Source organism: Cyrtonyx montezumae, unplaced genomic scaffold, assembly GCF_038088225.1.
Source record: "Cyrtonyx montezumae isolate F1298 unplaced genomic scaffold, pur_monq_1.0 scaffold_0, whole genome shotgun sequence".
Classification (NCBI taxonomy): Eukaryota; Metazoa; Chordata; class Aves; order Galliformes; family Odontophoridae; genus Cyrtonyx; species Cyrtonyx montezumae.
The window spans coordinates 7,138,405-7,158,904 of record NW_027071824.1 but is presented as its reverse complement, the minus strand read 5'-3'; the positions used below and the strand labels follow the sequence as shown (position 1 = coordinate 7,158,904).

General features: G+C 35.3%; 1 protein-coding gene across 1 annotated transcript in view; it reads right to left on the bottom strand.

Annotated features, from left to right (window-relative positions):
• Positions 1–20,500, bottom strand: part of USH2A (usherin) — a 354,043-nt gene that overhangs the window by 252,628 nt on the left and 80,915 nt on the right. The window contains exons 17-20 of the mRNA XM_065744176.1: positions 19,313–19,585; positions 17,673–17,830; positions 16,569–16,713; positions 7,218–7,448 (exon numbers count right to left, since the gene is read on the bottom strand). Of these exons, the coding sequence (XP_065600248.1) occupies positions 7,218–7,448; positions 16,569–16,713; positions 17,673–17,830; positions 19,313–19,585 (807 nt within the window). The remainder of the gene's footprint in view (positions 1–7,217; positions 7,449–16,568; positions 16,714–17,672; positions 17,831–19,312; positions 19,586–20,500) is intronic.

Here is a 20,500-nt window from a genome sequence, read left to right as displayed (position 1 = left end):
GTATTATATTGTGTTATTTTGCTTCCCGATATCTTATTTAGTAAATTAGCTTTCCTCCTCAGATCGTTGCTGCTGTTTTGTTCCTAGGCCCATCTCCCTTTTCCCTTTTACCTTTCCCCCTTCCCCTTTCCTGGGGCGTGGGTCCTTGGGTCCCCCGCACCAATCGTCACAGAACCGGGCCGAACCTGCCCGTAAACCGTTGACACGCATCTACTGTTTCTGGTAACTGAAACAGAATTCCCAGAAGTGTTCCTATACTCACTGCAAAAGATTAATGTGTTTTGACCTATCATTTTCTATGCTCAAACCAGATTTAAGTTCCTTCTTCGATGTGATATATTCCTAGTCTTACAGTTACATGGAATGAGCCTTCATTTAGCAGGGAGTACATGAATCCCACACCTTCAAATCTTCCAAGAAATGCCTGGTACTTTTTTAATGAGTGTTGTGCATTTATGCAGTTTCTATCTTCTGTTTTTTAATTTGATTGTTATTTTCTGCAATATTTGTTTACCCAAATCTTTCCTCTCAAGAATTCCCTCCATCTTGAACCATTTCACAGAGGTGCACTGTGCAGAGGTAACGTACCATTGCAAAAGGAACCTTAGAAGATATGTCTGAAGGAGAACACAGTGCTTCCATGACCAGTTTATTTTCAGAAACATATACGAAAACACTATACCTGCTGCACAAAGAGGCAGAGAGAAAGAAATCTTAAACTCTCCTATTCTTCTTTGTCACTGTAAACAAAATATAATCCCATCTTTGGCATGTTCTGTGGGCACAGCTAACATGTAAGTACTCCATTGTTGCTGAATGCAGGCCAGACTATGCACTAAGACAATAATAATTAATTCCACAGACCATGTACAGAATTATAGAATCTTCAAGAATGAAAAAGAATTCTAAGATCATCCAGACCAACTGTACACCTACCACAAATATTCCCCACTGTTTCCCTCAGTACCACTATCACATTTTTTGAATGCTTCCTGGGATGGTGACTCTACCACCTCCCCAGGCAGTCCATACCAGTGCCCACCCACTCTTTCAGGTATTATTTTCCTAAACAGACAATCTGAACTTCCTCTGGCACCACTTGAGACCATTTCCTATCCTGACAATATTCGATATGGGCACAAGAAAGTAAAAGAAACACCAGCTATATAGGTACATTTCACTTGTGAAAGCACATCTGGCATAAAACAGTTTTGAGTATTAATGGTAATACCACTAGAATAGTTTATTAGCTTGTAAAAACACAAACTTAGTAACTATTCTTATTACTCTTGACTAAACTTGCATGCTTTGAAAAAACAGATAACTTATTCTGCCAGTTCTCAGGTTTGCCGTGTACAGAGATTGTCCACTACATTTCAAAATTACATTTGCACAAAATTTACAGAAAAACATCTTGAGTTCTGAAACAAGGGGAAGAGCTGCTGTTTTAGAAAGCACAAGTCATGTGATACATTTATGATAATCAAAAGACCCAGTTCTGTAAGTGTTTTTGCACAAACAACTGAAACTATGGCAAAGGGTTTTGGACTAATTCAAAGCATTAGGACTAATTCATGCTCTGAAAGTTCACACACACAAGCAGAAAAATTTGTTTTAAATCAGAGTGAAGAATGTCATACACCAGGAAAAAAAGAAGAAAAAACAAAAAAAAAAACATGCTTTGTCATTAAAGACAAGAAGATGCAAAAAAAGAAAAAGTGCAATTGAACATTAAAGCTTGGGCTGCATAGCCGATCTGTTAAACTGAAAAAGGTAAGCATGAGAAATCATACAGAAGAATAGAATCTTTCCTTTTCTCTAGTGGTCACAATGCATCTTTATAAAATAAAAGTAGATACTTGATACTGATAGAAAGTATGTCTGTGCCTAACAAAACCAGTTCATCTTAGTGAAAACACTATCCCCATAACACTGGCAAGGTCAGCATCAGCTTGGCTTATTTGCTGCTTATGTCCCTGTTGCACACGTTAAAAAATGTTTTAAGATGTTTTTTCATAAAGCAGCAGAGTTTACTTTGTTGTACTGGATCATTCCTTTCTCTCTAGACACAACTCCTCACTCCCTAACTTTCTTGGGATTTGGAAAGAAGAAAGGAATGCGTTTTTCAAGATGTAACTGTAAATTCATGTGAAGTACTAGGACTAAACCCTAGCTAAAAATGTCTGCGCAAGCAGTTACCCAGCAGAAAAAAGGCTAGTTCCCCTTCTTAAAGAAACCAGTCATGTCATGGTAATATAGACAACCTTCATCTCACTTCCCCTCAGTGTCAAGATACGGGCTCAAAATTTGTGAAGACGGGAGGAGAAACAGTAAAAACATGGCACACAAATTAAAAGCAGGTCTAAGGAGAGGTCTATGGGAGCAACCTAGACAGAAAGGAAGTATAAAAAGTATGTTTTAAGAGCTCTCCAGTACATGATTTAGTAAAACAGCCTGGAAAATGAGTGATATTATCAAAAGTTACCTGAAATATAGTGTGTTCCCCAAGTGAGCTAGCAGTGCTTTCTCTTCCTTTCTCTCGATATTTGACAGCTGACAGTTTTCCCCCAAGAAAACCTCTACTTTTTTCAGTTCAACATAATGAAATAAAGAATGGTACTTACAAAGCTCGTTATGTACGGAAAAAACGCTGTCAGAGAAACAAATACATAACACTAAACAATGTAAAAGGTAAATTTCTTTTCTTTTCCCAGTTCTAGTATTTTTTAGGGTAAGACTGAGGACCTGGTGTAGGGAACCTGCTTTGGCAGGGGGGTTGGACTCGATCTCTTGAGGTCCCTTCCAACCGCTATGATTCTATGAAAAATCTGATTTTGCTGTACATTTGCTGTACAGTTGTTCCTATAGATTTGGGAAATCAGAACCTTCGTCATCAAGGACACCATAAAGTATGTCTTCATGTAGGCCATATTCATGCACATGATTTGGAAAAGCTGATGTGGATTTATTAAGGCGAAATCTCCTGTGCCAGAGCTTTCATTTATTTCTCACAACCGTCTATTCCTGTTCTAAACAAGTATTTCAGAAAAATGTACTTCTGAGAAGACAGTCTCAGACAAGAAATTTCATTCTGTTCTTCTAGAGTACGCTGTTTTAAATACTTCAAGACCACTATCACGTCTTTTTAGACTTTATTTATAGAAATGAAGACAGTTTTTCCTCTTATATTGCTTTTAGAGCTTCATTCCTAAACTTTCGCTTCATTTCCAGGGAAAAGCACACACCATGCACTGCCTCTGGGATGCTGGAAGAGGAATGTTTATTTGGCTCCATATGCTAATGAAAATACTTGTGTCTTCTACTAACTATGAAATGCTTGCTCAGTAATACGTGGAATTTATTTCGCATCACAGCAAGCAGAGTTCACTGTGATGACGAGCTACACAGAGATAAAATTCTTGAATGACCACAGACGTTCTCAACTCTTCTGCTCAGCTCAAATGTAAACAATACTTATGCAGTATTCCATGGCAAACTCGTTAAGAAACACTGTTTCTGTCAGGATTCCCCACTCTGAAAGAGATACGTACCTGTTTCAGAATTTGGTCATAAAAACACAGGTACAGTTTTTGTTGGAATATTCATTTTTAAGACCACTACATGACATTAAAAATGTCACTGTGAAGAGCTCTACGTGTTATACTGAATATGTGAGCATCTTACCTCATACAGTTATTTCCTAATCATTAGAGCTGAATTTGCATGATATAGAGGTTGGTAAAGTGTCTTGCCTGCGATACAAACATCTCTTTTTAAGTATCCTACTGAATTAATTCTCACTAAGATTTCTTCAGAGAAGACTGAATTTCTTAATATGTGAATAACTTCTTTTTCAAAGGAGCAGCATTCAAGAGGAAACACATTAAATGGCACTACTTAATTTAACAGTTTCAAAAAAGCACAATGAATCTTTCACCTATCAGAAAAAGAAAAATAGAAAAAAACTAGTTTATCACTAAATAAATAATGGCTTCCCTTCTGCATAGGTGTACAATTCTAATTCCTAAAATTGTGCTCAAATAATTTTGAGCAGTGTATGATATACACATGGAATACTTGCTGTGCTCCACTTCCTAGACAGAATACTCGATATTACTTTTAAAGCCCACTACAACAACACCAAATGATCAATTAATATTCAGTGTTTTGTTTTGAAAAGGAGCCTAATTCAGAGAGGCCAGGAGGAACCTTCCATACATTTGTTTTTCTACTCTGATTTCTGCAGACAGTTATCTACAGCTCATAACCACAAATCCCAGTTTATTTCCAAATTTGCTTGTTCAACCTTTGCTTGTTACTGAACAGGAGTGCCAAATCAGAGTCCATTTGGGAAAGCATTGTATTCACATTTCCATCAAATCACATGGGTACCTGTGAGGATAAGATTAGTGTACAGTGGGCAGCATCATGAGCACAGAGCCAGTCCAATGTAATGGAATAAGAAAGGATGGTACAAATACTGGCATATTTCTCACTAAAATAATTTCTAATTATTCATAGGTTTGTGCCTGAAGTCAAAGGATGTGATTTGACTTCTCATATATTCTTGTTCTGTCTCATCTATTGTGGATTACACTCAACCCTAACCATGAGATCTTCAGCATCCTTCCTCCACCAACATTCCAAAGTTTTTTCATTCAGTAGAAAATTTAAACCCATTCAAGTCCAAAAGCAAGTGCAGTTAGTAAATCTCTCGTTACACAAGAACTATAGAACTAACAGGCTTTAAAAAAGAAAGTAATAAAAAACGTACAGAAGGTGCTTCTTTCTTTTGCAGCAATGGAGTCACTCTGCAAAGAGTGAACAGTTTTCGTATACATATTCCTTCAGATGCTCTGAGTTTGACCTCATGGAGCCCAATGACCTCACTGTAAAGAAAAGCTTTCTCACTCACATATCCAACAGTTAGCAATTTCCATCCTTTCTAACTAAACCAAGATACATGCTATCATTTTGATAACAGACTTTCTTCTCTTCAGTGGAGAAAATCAAAGGAAAGATTCAAGAAGGGATATATGCAATCCATGGCTGAACCTTAGACAGCTTAGCTTCTGTCTGAAAACTCCTAGTTCAGATGTTACATCTGAAACATTCTGGGTTCAATCTGCAATCTTAAAGTGAGCTGCTCTTTGGGCCCAGAAGTTCTTTAACTTTGAAAGAACTTACTCTGTTGTCTACCTGCTGGAAAAATAATAAATATAATAAATAATAATAATAAATGCTGGAAACTAAATAATCTTTTCATCCTTCCTTAGGGCTTAATCCAGTATACTCACTACAGAAAAGACTGTTGCAGTTTTTGACAGGATTTTCTACGAAGTTTAAAATACAGCAACACTGTTTCTATAAGAATACAAGTATCCACCAATACATTCAAGAGGGCACACACCTGCTTTCTCAGAGAGAAAGCCGTGCTGTCAAAGAAAAAAGGATGTGATCCGCTACCTCCCACAAAACAAACAAAAAGAGATTACCTATCCTCATTATATTATGTTTATGCATTATGAGCTCTGAAGAGAATGTAGTGCCACAAATTAGAACCAAACATGATGCTATGCAGAACTTGTTGACAAAGATGATCATTCACATACCAGTTTTTTATTTGATTTCTTCAAACACCTCAATTCCTGACTTTCAACCAAAGACCAGAAAGCAGATGAAGACTCTAGTTTTCCTGCAAGGAAATCTATTCTACAAGTCATCCATTTGTTAATAATGAAAGCCAGATTAACATGTCATCAAGCTAATTACCTTAACCCTTGGGTGTATTCTTTTGGATCTTGCCATTAGACCCAGACATTAAAGGAATAAAACAAGTATAATTTGAATTTAATATATTCAGACAATACACAGTTCTTTAAATTCCACATATACCTTTCTATGCCATATATAAAATGTAGTATATTGCTCTTCACCACTGGAGAACCCATGAGACAAACTGAACCGTGTTCCTTCAGGATTCCAACTCCAGACCAACAGCTGCATTATATATACAGCTTATACAAGCTGTACTGATAAAGCAAACCACATAAAAAAACTAATTTTTAGATCTTTCTGGCCATTTCTAGAGCATCTTACATATATAAACTCCTGCACTGAGTAGAATGTAAATTTCTTTGTTCAGTTAGCCTGTCAAAAATCAAGCCTAATGGAATACAGACATATACTACCAAGTAGCAAGATGAATGTAAACCAATATTGTTGCCAGGATTCTTTTGTGTGTCAACAATACTGCATGCTTTTTACAGCCTTAACTCATAGCAATCAAGACTCAGTACCAGACTAAACTGTATCACCAGCAGGTATGGCCTCTGTATCATCAGCACGCAGTGGAATACTTGCTGCCACTGATATCTAGATTCCTTATGGATTTTCCCTTGCTGCTGTAAGATAATGTATATGTATATACACCTCTTACATACAGTTTTAAAAATAAAGAAAAACCATCTTCAGCTTTGCCATCACTTTGCATACTACTAAAAGGTCATGCTCCATAAATGTCACTGTTATATTTCAGTGGCAGACTACTACAGCACCTCAGACACAGAACTGGATTTATCTAGATATTTTTCTCCCAAACTGTACAGTTTATATCTTTGATTTATCCTTGAGGTGAAGACAATACCAAAATCTGGAAATCACAGAACATAGGAAAGCTGGTCTACAAAGAACTTACAGTTCTAAAATATAAACCCGAACAAAAATAGAGCAGGCAAGAAAGAGCATACTTCTGTCAGACTGGCAGAATTTTTTCTGTGACAAAAGTATCATAACAACACACAGAAATTATCTGAACACAGAAAAGAGCTCAAGTGCACATGGAACCTCAGAAATACTCAAAATTTCAAATAAAACAGGTCTTCGTAATCACAGCAAGTTCATTTAAAAGTTTTGATCCCAGATGAATAAGTAAAATCCATCTTGTGTCTAAACAAGGAAAAGAGACATACGCAACAACATCCACCTTCATGTACATCTCTATGCCTCAAGCCAAGGGAACACAAATCCCACACATCCAATAAAGTTTTCTACACACTTTTTTTGACAATCAAAATAGCCCAATACCTCACTAACAATCACATCACACTTACAAAATTAAAACTCACATATTTTACCATGGAAATGTTAAATAGAATGATAATTAATTGTTAAACAAATTGATAATTGATACATTTAAGTCATTTTAACTAATTTACCTGTGAAGTAAGCATTGGCAGGGAGAGTCGAACTAGTGAATCTGTAATAACCATTTCCTGGGAAACGGATTCCTTTTGCTACTTCCATACTCCACGTAGCTAAAGATGAATCCATTCTTTCCACCTGGTAGGTGGGAGAAGGTCCATTAAGTTCCTCAGGTTCATTCCAGCTTATCTTTACCATTGTGCTATTTATTCCTTCGACACGAGGGGCACCAAATTTTCTTGGAGCTGTGCATCAAAAATAAATACATATTTAGGAATTATTGTCCATGCTTGGAAAAATCGTTTCTTATAACAATTTTTGGATAACATCTAGCTTCAGTTTCTGGTCCCCTTAAGAACAGATTTCCAAAGAATCTTCATTAGAAAAAAAAAAAGGATTCTTAATTCTTAGAGGAACTTGCTTTCAGCTTCACAAGAAACATCTTGTGCTTCAAGCTTTGGATAATTTCTGTATTCCCCCCTTGATGAGTCTCTCAAGCCATACTCAATGGAAAGCATCTACCTGAATGACTTTAAGTACTGCAATTGAATGAGATCAAAGGTAAATCTGAATGATTAATTAAGTCCTCCTGTATGTCAGCAGTATGGTATATAACAAGTATTTTATCACCAGATGATCTTATCCTAGCCGTGTTTCTGTGATGCTATCAGCATATATAGTTTTATGATACAACAATGGTCCTACAACAAAACCAATATGCTGATTCTATCACAAAATCTTACAGATTTTGCCTTACAGATTTTGTCACTGTATAACTGAATTATGGACAGAATATATCTTTTTATTTCTTTAAAGGACTGTAAGGTAAACCACTGGAGGGCAGCAAGATCTGTTTGGTTAATGGCATAATGGTCATACAGGTGGAAAGGAAGGGTCCAGCACTGAAACAGTAAATATGGAGGAGAAAAGAATACTTCAGTATCTATAGAATCTATACCTATTTAATCTCTCCTTTTTTCATCCGCTTCTTCCCATGATAAAGGATTTAGAATCAGAAACTTCATTTGTACCCAGAAAGTGAAATACAACGACAACTTGTAAAAATTATTTGTTCCCATAATGACATAGTAACGGGCAATAAACGCCTCTCTAGAACAATAAAATCGGAATTAAAATACGGGTCTTTGAAATCTGACATTTCTTCACAGCACAACACTGTATATAGCAAGTTCTTTAGAGAAAAAGAAATGGCTTCATTTACAAGGAATTAATAAAACCCTTTTAAACACTAGTGCATTTCCACAATCATTTACATATTTTTCATATTTCCCATTTGCCTGTAGCATGTTGCTACTTTTATTTCTTCTTTTTTTTCCAACCCCCCTTTCTCTCCCCTCCCTTCCCCTGACTTGATAAATATTCTTCTTGGAAAAAGCAGTGAGAGGGGGAACTGGGAAGCTGCCAATGACACTATGTGCTGTAAATCCCTGCTTAGGCATCATTTATGACTTCACAATCTAATTAGTATCTCACGCTATGTTAGAAATTTACAATGTCAAAATTGAAGTAATGCTGCGTGAGGTCATAAGCTTTCCTGCATAAGTAGGGCACAGCACTAATGAATTGTGGTATTAATGCATAAGTTTAAATAAAAAACATGTCTTAACAATCAAAACTTCACCTTCAGAAGGATCTGGTGTACGTCAGCATTTTAAATGTGAACATAAGAGGTTGAGCCCTTCAGTTTGGCTTAGTGGCGATAAAACGGAAATGATAAAATTCATTATTTCTAAAACATATACAGCTAACACTCATGGAAATAACTATATCTTCCTTTAAAGTCTAGCATTAATAAATGGCAGATACTTGGACCATAATTACGGCATCTCTGGTACCCAAACCTGAAGCTTTTATGGGGCCTATGCAATTAACTACTTAAATGCATCGTAACACTTGCTTCTCTGACAGGGAAGTATTGATTTTTTAATCATTTTCAAGTCTCCTCCAGCACAAATAAATGTACTACAGTTACAGTTAATGCACTGTGTACACGCATTAAACACTGGCATGACAATTTATTATTTTGTGATATATAGAACAGAAGCCTACCCTTTTAGAAAGTAACATTGATGCTATAACATCAGTATTTAAACTACAGCCTCATTAATCCTTGAGAATTCCTGTGCATCAGGACAATAGAAGACTATACACAATGTGTTATGTAAGTTAAAAAAGGAAAACCTGGAGAAAAAAAACCACCTCTTCACAGGCACAGGCAGCACTGAAAATAAATCCATAGCACTAGCCCAGCATGGTACTAAATGCTGAAATTAAAAATATTCAAGACTAAAAGATACACTATATATTTTCCTAAAGGTGTCACTGTGGTACCTGTAGCTACTTTCTGAAAGATGAATCGACTACAGTTTTACCTACTTAATTTTTTTTAGTCACGTTCTGTTAAGACACATCTGTCAAAATAATGAGTGCGCTACATTTTAGTGGATTCAAAGTCACATTTTGTGTATTTTAATTATGTAGTTTTAATGTCTTGCTATATAATACATATTTAATGTATTATAAAGCTAAAACAGTATTTAAAAGTCTATGATTGCTGCATGCCATTGTGTAGTAGAGGGCACAGAAAAGACCAATAAAGACAGATGGTCCATACAGCTTACGTTGAAGTCATATATCTAAATATAGATGTTGCTACACAGGTCATTACAAATAAAGCCTTTCCCATGTGTGCATGCACACACATGTACACAAAAATGAAGTTGGTAAGCAAAGAGCAGTTAATTTTGTTTTGTTTGAAATAATATCATTTTAGTTTTAGACTCCAAGACAGATGCCAGCATTTCACTCTGAACAGATGGTAATTCCATCTAATAGTGCATCTCTGTATTAGTAAGGTCTGTTGTGTATACAAACAGTAATAAACACTAGGTAAGGATCAAAATAAATTTTAATTGTTGACATTAAATTCTGGCAGCCACGGTTCTAAGGATACAATACTCTTTTCTCAAGTCTGTCAGGTTTACTAATACAACTGCTAAAGCTTCTCCATTCTCTGCCAAATTCTTGTCCCAGAAATAATACATTTACAGCGTGACTAAATTTAACAGGTTCACGTATGTTCGAGTAACTACAACTCAGCACATTGGAGGTAGACATTTGAGTACCTTTCCATAGAACTCTTCAATTACCCTTTCTGAATCATTCAGAAAGGTAACAAGATGTATACAATTTTTAATTCTCATTCATTTGCTCTCAGAATGCACACACAAATTAAAATAGAAATTCAAGGGAAAAAAACATCGAGTTTGCTTTTTTCTTGGAGTTTTCCTTGCAGGTGAAGTTACCTGCCTAACTAGTGGTCAGACATTTCTTTTTTTGCTAGAGTTCAGAGAACCCTGAGATAGTCATGACATTTCTGATATGACCTTTTTTTTCTTCCTGCACTTCACAACAGCATCAGCCATTTAAGCAGTAATAGTCAAAAAATAATACTTATACCTGTGGACAGTGTTTACAATATTTTAATTATTTTTAGAATATTCTTTAGTGCCTGTTTGGAATTCTCCCCAAAATAAACAAAAAACCTCACACCCCTAACAGACATCAAAAGAAAGTTTAATAACATGGCTATGCTACAGTCATATTTCTTTAAAAATAGATGTACTACACAGTATTTTTTAAAAATGGTGAAAAATATATTGCTTCCACCATATGGGACAACCAACGACTCACCAACCGATTTAAGATGCAGCATATTGAGCTGACCATATGTTACAGTGCTGTTGAATGGCTGAGTGATTCATGCCCGTCACATTCTAGTATATCAATTAAAGCTCCTTGAAGTCTGCATGATTTGTGTCTCTGTTATTAAACCCTGCTAATTCATCCCACTTACACATCTGTTATAAATCTCTAGGAGTGCTGCATGATTCATGGCAATCTGTGAGCATGGTACAGCAAATTCTTCTCCTTGTAATTAACAGTAAATTGTTTTACTGCCATGCAATGAATTTTTCAGTTATATTGCAAATGAACTCCTAAATGCACGGTTCTCTTTTAAGAATTGACTTATATCATTAGGCAATTAAAAAGTATTGCTTTGAACCAAAAGCTTTTAATCAAGAGAAGTACAACTTAAACATAGCTTAAAACCTTACAAATTTGACACAGAGGGAAAAGAACAAACTGAGCTATTTTCTGAAGTACAATACGTGTTAGGAGGGGAGGAGAGACAAATAACTTCTCAGTCCCTGCTATTTTCCCCAAACTCTAAGAGCATTTTCACTACAGCTTGCACACTTGTCAAGAGAACTTTGAGCAGATACTGTTTATCTCAGAAGTTACCCAAGTCATCTGTCATTACCAAATTTCTCAGATTACTTTACACTTCTCTAATTGTAAAACAGCGTCTTTATTCTTTAAATAAATAATTGGATAATTAGCCAGGCTGAATCATCAGAGGATTCCAACACTGTTCAAGTGTTCTTGTCAAAGGTGAAGCAAATTCATTTCAGCTTTGCCTCTGCGGCTTTCTGAAGAGGCTTTGATTTTTTTTCCCCGTTACATTCTTGGCAGCAGCCTCAAATTCATGAGTCCATACATCAAGTCAGTAGTTTAACAACAAATGAAATTAAATTCAAAGAAGGGAAACTAATTGAAGGACAGCAACAAAAGTGTTTGGTAATGTGCTTTTTAATATGGCATGCCACATTTGCATGATAATTTTTCCTTTTTAGCATGGAGCAGAAAGTGACTAGCTTAATGAGGGATTATTCAAGACAGGAATGAACAAAATGCATTCATAACTAAGAACAAAGATTGTATTATGAAACGGAAACAGGCAACTGCCGAGAAGTAACGGGATGATTGGTTTATGCATTATGAATAAAAAGGTAGAAAAATATTTATATTAGTATTCACTAATGACTATATATACAAGATTGTTGTAATTAAAATTATAAATTAACATATTAAGAGTGCTTGTTTAATCACTTTGGGTCCTATTCACAATGAAGAGACTTATGTACATGCATGCAAAACAATCTGTGTTTTCAGGCCAGCAGCAAATGGCCCTCACATTTCTCTTTGGCAACAATGGAAAATATACATTACTAATATAATATAATTACCTATTTATTGTGCATTTGTGATTTTAAAAATGAGGCATAACATTTTGTAGACAACTAGTCTATAACAGACATAAACAAATGCTATATTGCCATGACAAATGGGTTGAGGCTTTTGAAAAGGGCCTGCTCTGGACCTTACTCAAGAATGGAAAAAAAAAAAAGGACAAATTACTCAGATTAAAAGGGTAATCAAAAAGAAAATGACATCAAGTAGTGCAAGACAGCCCAGAAAGCCCATCAGCATCATTACCTCAGTAAACCCAGAGGCAACTCCAAAGCCACCAATACAACTGCTTGAGAAGTCTGCCAAGAAACCAGACACAGCTGGTGCTGGAAAAATATCTTCTACAAATTAGCTTTTGAACCCTATAACTGCCATCAAAAGCAAAGGATCACTAATACAGTGCTGGGGTGTATGGCAGCAATCACAAAGCCATACTTTGGTGTCTCTTTAAAAAAAAAAACTTTTTAAATGAAGTTGAAAAAAACAAAGGGCAAAGGAAAGACAAACTTAATTACAAGAAATATGCTCAGTTACATGGTAGCTAATGAAACATAGCTGTATAGATTGTTTAAGACACACTTTGACTGATAAAGGGTAGGATAAGCAGTAGTACCGGTCCAAGCACTTGCATGGCTAATTCCATCTATGCTGAAATGTTCTGAATTTATGGGAATTAAAGCGTTTCTCCACCTGGCTGAAAAATTCAGAAAACATGCATCTTTTGTCATGGTAAAAGCTGCAAAGACTAATGCAAATAATAACTTTATGCAAATGCATCATTAAAAAATATCACTTCTAAGGGAGCACCTTTCTCTGGTACATTAGGTGCAATTTTACTGATTTCAAGGTACCAGCTCATAATCTTCAACACTACAGAATCTTAGTTTAATATTAAAAGTCTGATCAAGAAAGTATAAGTATGATTGGAGACCTGTGAAGCCAGCTGTATATGTATTCATAACTGAACATACCAAAAAGAGGTTCTATTATTGTCCTGTCACTTTTTCTTTGTGAAACAAGGATGGGTTAATTCCCTTCTTCCATTATCTTGACATACTTGCTTTGATCTTTCATCCTATACTTCACTACCTTGAAACACTGATCTACCAGTACTCTTTGCCTGTCAAGAACCAGGCATTTCTCTGCAAATTCTTTTATTGATCTCACTTCATTCCTATTTCTTTTCCTGGTTCCACTTGCATTTGTGAAAGCTTCTACTCAGTTTTATTATAAAATAACTTGATTTATACAAATCCTATTTTGTTTACTTGTTCTCTCCCCCTCTTCACATTTTTCTGGCTCAAATGTCATCTTCTACAACCTTTTACAAATATCATGACTGTACATATCAGTGAAAGGGAAAGTTTTTGTCAGTCTGACAGACAAGCACGTATGGCTGATTTTAACTTTCTTTCACTCTCCTCTGGTTAAGCTATTCATGAGATATCCGTGGTACAGAAAACTATACTGAACCATACTAGAAGGGATCTGCTTTCTTAAAATAATCCAGAAGTGAACAGAATCAATTTAAGTTCACTCCAAAAGACTTCTTACTAGAAGATCAGCATATTGCTGCTTCTGTAATCTAAGGAAATCTTTCTTTTACCTTCTCTCTCAAAAATCTTACAACACTTCCTCAGCCTTCTTGTTTCTAGCAATTTAATGCCATTGTTTCTGTTTATTTACTGTGTTACAACAAATAAAAAACATGTTGCCAGAAAAATTATCCTAACAGATGCGATCGAAGATTTAAATTAACTTGAGACTTCCAGGCACTGGCAATGCTGAAAGCAGCTCCCTTACTAATATACCTCAGGTGGACATGTCAAAACTACATTCATCAAGGCACTCATTGATATAAATGCTCCATATGATAAATTCCATAAATGGAAGGGTTAGAAATAATTTTACATTCTCCTCCTTAAGATCAGAGGTGAAGCAGTAAAATAATTTAGTATAATCTCAAATTGGAGCACAGTTCCAACCTCTGATTATTACAGTGAAAGGGAACCATTATGATGGAGTACTTTTCAGTTGAGACCTCCTTCAAAATCTCCCTGTGCCAGGGAACGAAGAGTGAGTGGCACAGAGCCAGGGAGATGGTCACCATGCCAGAGAAACATTCCTTCATGAAGAACTCCTCAACTGCCTTAGAAAGGCAATCTTAACTTCATTTTGCACTATTCAGTGACATAAAATGGTATTAATGGACTCAGATTTGATCATCTATTTTTAAAAATAATGGGAGTGGCTTTTCTTAACCATATTCAAAACTCAAACGTCTTTTGATCAAATGTCATCACTGAAGCATTTATAAGTTTCCTGTGAAAATACAGATTTGCAATACTTCCTAAAATTGAAATTACACATGAAAACTGGATGTCATTAAGTAATTTTCTCCAGAAGTGAAAAACATGAACAATGAAAGATAAAATGGCATGTAAAATTTAAATGTTTCACTCCTTAAGTTTATCACAATTCAAAACATTGCATTAATATGCTTTAGAAACAAAGGGAATCCATAAAAAGACTCTGCTTTCTAGGCCTACTATAGCAAGAAGGAAATGCTACACTGCAAAACAGCTAAAATATTAGGATGGGTTTGTTATTCTATTCTGTATTTTTCTGTCTTATTTAATGTGAAAGACCTCTAAGAATTAACACAACCAGGAAGGAGGTGGTCATGAACAAGCTGTCAAGAATAATCTATTGTTTCTGATTCTTTTAATGAAACTATAAATGCAAGATGGATCATTTGTAGTAAGAAGGTGTGCCATCTAGGTCACACCTTTGTTTCAGTGGTTATCAACATAGAATGGAACTTTGTTCCTTTCATGGCCACTTGCTCTGAGATGAAGTCATACAAGACTCTGTAGCTGGCCAGCTTGAAACTTTGTTCAGATGCAGTACTAGGAAAAATCTTGATATTAATATTTCAGGAAGGGAAAAGACTGATAGATCAATATTTGCCCTCAAAAATAAAAAGATATACAATGAATCAAGGAACTCAAAAGGAGGCATCTTACTTTTGAAAGCAAAAAGAAAGTGAAAGTAAAGGCAATTAAATAAACAGACCAAGGCCGAGGCCATAGTAGAGGTTGTATTTTAACAGCCTAAATTCCTCTTCATTTCATGAATATAAACCTAGATATTTACTGTCTGTCAGCTACTCCTTATATTCTGTCCAGGAGCTCCTGTACCTATTGGAGGACCTTTGATGGAATTCAGAAAACCTCAATACAGTCCATGGAGCCCATGAACACATTCTGCACATCAGAAACACTCAGATTATTTTCCTGCAGAAAACCAAATTCAATAATATACATAATTTCAAAGATCAAAATCACAACCACTGTATGACTAATTACTAAATTAATTATTTTCATAATATTACAATTTTTAATGTGTTTTAAATGCCTATACAAAAGGAAACCACAACGTCAAGTAGTCTGCAGTTGGGTCACCAGCACGACTTAACTTCTCTATCAAAAATTTTTTGATCCATCAGCACCATGCCTGTCTCTTCCTCAAACTAAATGCAAGCTTCTTCCCTCTCTTCTGTATGAATGCTCATCTGTTTCTGAATTTTTAGAAAGTTAGTACACTAAAAATCATTTGATGTGGTTGAAATTAGCTCAGAAACTGAAATTTCTTTTAATTTCTCGGTCGCAGGTTTGCAGCGTATTTTATAGATACACACACACTTCCTTAGAGAAAGTGTATATATACACATCTGCAGTTCAGGGGTTTAACAAGCACTTTGAAAAGAGAAGACCTCCAATTTTGATACATAAATATACTGTGTAGCTATGTTAGTCATGCACAAAAATTGTACACCACTTCCTTTGTGGGTTAAGCAATTCATTACATAGTGCATATATTTTGCACACCTTGTTATACAGATGTGACAGATTAAGAAATACAGCATCAGAAATGAATAAGTGAGGTCAGCAACACTTATGTACAGTTACAGCTTAATTAAACAGGTTAACGTGTATGGACATATGCATATATAACTTGCAGTTGAGTGAACAGTACACATCCCATTACCATAATATAATAATGTACTTTAAATATTTGCCGAAAATATTTTGTTTTTAATCTATCAAGATAAGCAAATAATAATTAAGGAAGTCACTATGTATTAATATAACATCTATTCCTGTCACTCTGCATCAGACTATGATCATTTAAACGTTATTAAGAAACTGTGTGTCAGATTTGCACTTAGATATAGATCACTTCCTTACCAGCTGCCAAGGTTTGCCCCATTCCTGGCTCACTGGTGACACAACCAATTTGATTGCAGAGAGTAATAGTAAAGTTGTATGTCTTGTAAGGTTTTAATCCTGTTGCTATATAGGAAAGCTCATGAGCCTCAGCTATGTGCAAAACCTGTCAAGCAAAGAAATTAGAAGTTAACAGCTGGTTAATAATCTTTTCCTTCCCATTCACTAAGATACCTGTCTCTGAATTTGCAGATTTCATTTGTATGTCAAAAAACCTGCAAAGACCAATTGAGGGAAAGGATTATTTTGGAAAAGTCTTTACAAGCTAAGATTTAAATGATAATACTTCCCATCACACTGCTTTATGAGGTGATAAGACAGGTCTTGAGTGGATAAATGAGGAAACAAAGTTATTGCCTCATAAAACTGCGTGGTGGTGCAGTTATCACTACAAACTGTACAGCTACAACCCTGATGATGAGGATGACACTATGAAGCAGTAAAATCTGACCAACCACTGACTGATGTAGTTAAGAGGCATTAGGAGGAACAGGAATATCATAACTAATGCTTACAAACCTTTTAATCTGCTTCATTTGAATTATTTCAAGCTATCAGTTATTGGGGAAGTATTTAAGATTTTATACTTTAGGCAGCTTCTTTACCAGATAATTATTTACATGAAAAATCTTGCTAGCCTGAGATCAGAAGCAATTCACAATTGGCTACTGTGACAACAGCTGTAAGAGTACTGTAATATCACTCCCATTTTACAAACAAGCTGAGGCCAATCCGTGGTACCATTGAAAACTGAAAATTACTAGTGTGCTAGGAAGCATAACTTCAGAGCTTCGGTTCCACTCTTACAGTCTCATCATATAAGACGTTTCTTTGCTCAATCCTCAGCTTTTAGATCACTATTACTGCTGCGGTATTTGTTCTCGAAATCCAGTCACTCAAAAAATAACAAGATTTTAAAAGAATCATTTGTTTTGCTATTATAAAGTTGTTTTTTCTGCTACTTCAAGTTGACCCAGTCCAAAGGCTTGTCTCCTTCTCTATGTAGAGATACAGACAGTAATTTTAATAATGTGAATTTTTATTATTATTATTATTAAATAATACCTGGGAAAATGTTGGCAAGATCCTTTGTTCAGTCATCAGACTGATGCTGTATCCTATCACTTCTCCTCTTGACAAATTACCTTCAGGTTTTTCCCATGACACATTGAGGGAATATGGTGAAAGAGGGAATACTGAAGGAGATGGCATGAACACTGGGGCTGAAATCAAAGTAATACAATAAAATCTATAAAATAATGCAAAATCCAATGTAACATTTTACATAGTATTTGTAAAACATCATTTCAGGCAGTCTTTTCCAAACAAATGCCTTTTTAACAACATTTTAAAGTCTAATTCAAATTTTCTTATTTTAATAGTACATTTGAAGTACATCATTCCCCTCTTTTCCACTCTGGCCATAAATGCAGAAGAAAATTTTGCCTATGTCTTCAAAGACATACTGAGACACTCAAGTCCTCAGCCCTTCAGCAGGAAAGAAAGTACACTCAAATGAAAAAGTCCTGAAGAAAAACTTCATGCAACCTGGGAAAAAACTGATAAAAGCAAAAAGTGTTCAATACTTCAGCATCTTAAAAGCTATTTTGCTTGCTAGGCCAGTTTGAAATTAACATGTCTCTCACTTCTTACAAAACAGTTCCCTTGTCTTCCCATAGCTGAATCTGTAAAAGGATTGTTTGCACTGCAGTTAAATCCCCACCTGATTACTTTGTAATAATAGGATACCAACTCACAGCACTTCTGTTAGGTACAAACAACCACACTAATGGACCTCTTCCCAAACACAATTTAACACTTTTATAACATATAGTATTTAAGAACAGATAAGCACAAAGACTCATTCTGAAAGGGGAATTAGTTTACCCAACTCTTTTTCGGGAGCAAATGACTGCAGAGATGATTTTCATGCTTTCAGTAAACATAAGCATCGATCACATAATGGAGATATTTAACTGCAAGACACGCTATGTGAAGCTAAAAAAAGTTAGATTTCTAATCTAAAAGCTGAAATATGTAGCTGTTATTTCAGAATAATCATTCAAATGACAAAATGGAAAATGTGACAAAAGGGGTTATGCTAAGAGTTTCTGTAAAAACGATTCTCAAAATTTCCCAAAAATAAATGGTTCATATTACTATAGTTGGGCTCCACCCAGGTTCATGAAAAGTTTCAAGAATTATACTCCTGAAAAAGTAGGTTTTTTTTACATTCCTTAATAAATAAATAACGTCAACCATGTTTTCTAAATTATTAAATCTTCCTCTCAGAAAAATTCAGTTGAAAATCATTACTGGGCCACATTCATTCATACCAACTCTTAATATATTTGTGAAAATAAATGATCTGTTTTCAATGTTTTTCTTTTCCTCTAAGAGTTATAAAATACTAGGAAAATAGCAAATAATTCAAACACTGCTTGGTAGATTTCGCATCTTGTCACTCAAATTTTCAGAATACATTTTTAAGGATATTATTTTATTTTGAAGAAAATAATTTTACTAAGCATGCTGGGTTATGAGATGAATTGATATTTGTGTTAACTAGCTCAAAAATAAGTTCTCGCAATTTTAATCACTCCTGAACATGTTTTGATGATGAAAAAAAGCACCAGACTTTAGAGATATATTCTAAAGTATTTTTGCATTTATTTTTTAACAAACAAATTTCAAACAATACTTACCAGCTTCTGCTGTTCGTCCTGATATCCAATCTGAAGATACACTACCTGCCATGTTTACTGCTATCACACAAAATTCATACTCTGTGAATGGCTCAAGGTCAATAACTGTGGTACTGGTCTGTGGCGGAGCTAAGGCATTTTCGTTAGCAGACTCCAAAACTGGTTGAGGGCTGAGCCACCCACTGCTTTGGAAAACACGAATCTCAGGAGGAGGCTCATTATCAAGTCGTTTTAACTTTTTTCTCATATAAAGTTCATATCTTATAATTATACCTAGGGATGAAAAAGAATCAAATAATCACAGAATGACCTGGGTTGAAAAGGACCTCAAAGATCTAGTTTCACCACCCTGCCACGGGCAGGGTTGCCAGCTACTAGACCAGGCTGCCCAGAGCCACATCCAGCCTTACCTTGAATGCATCTAGGGACAGAGCACCTACAACCCCTCTGAGCTGTTTCAGAATGCCACCGCCCTCTGAGTGAAAAATTTCCTCCTAACATCTAACCTAAATCTCCCATCTTAGTTTAAAACCATTCCCCCTTCTCCTATCATTATCAATCCATGTAAACAACCATTCTCACTCCTGCTTATGAATAAAGTAACACAAAAAATTGCATTTAAACTGCTTCTGGAGCACTACTAAAGTAACAACACTGGTACATTTAAAGTTCTAACTATTAAAGATTTAATGTCATTAAAATTATATTATTAAATGTCTTACAGAATAAATTGCATAAATTCAATTTATCAGCCAAACAACTCTCATTAGCATTTCTTGCATTAAGCTAATTTCTCCCTCATACAATATGGGCATTTGATAATAAACACCTGAATTAAGAGGATATTTTCATTTTTTAAATTTATTTATATAGCTGGGATTTTCTTGAGTGACAGTTAAATGCAAATCTTTTAGAATCAAACTACTGAATGGCAATTGTGCATACGGGAGATTTCCATCGGTGTAAACCTCTTACACACTTGGGAAGGATCTCACCCCTTTAAAAAGAAAAAAATTTCTTCAGTGTGCTATGAAGAAATCCATGACCTCAGCTGGACCTTGGAAGCACGCTACCTCCAACCACAGTGTGCAAGAGAGTTGACTAAATGTTTCCAAAATAAAGAGATATAATTAAGTCAGAAGATAAATACCTTCTATACTATGTATATATCAGGGGCCTGTACTTATG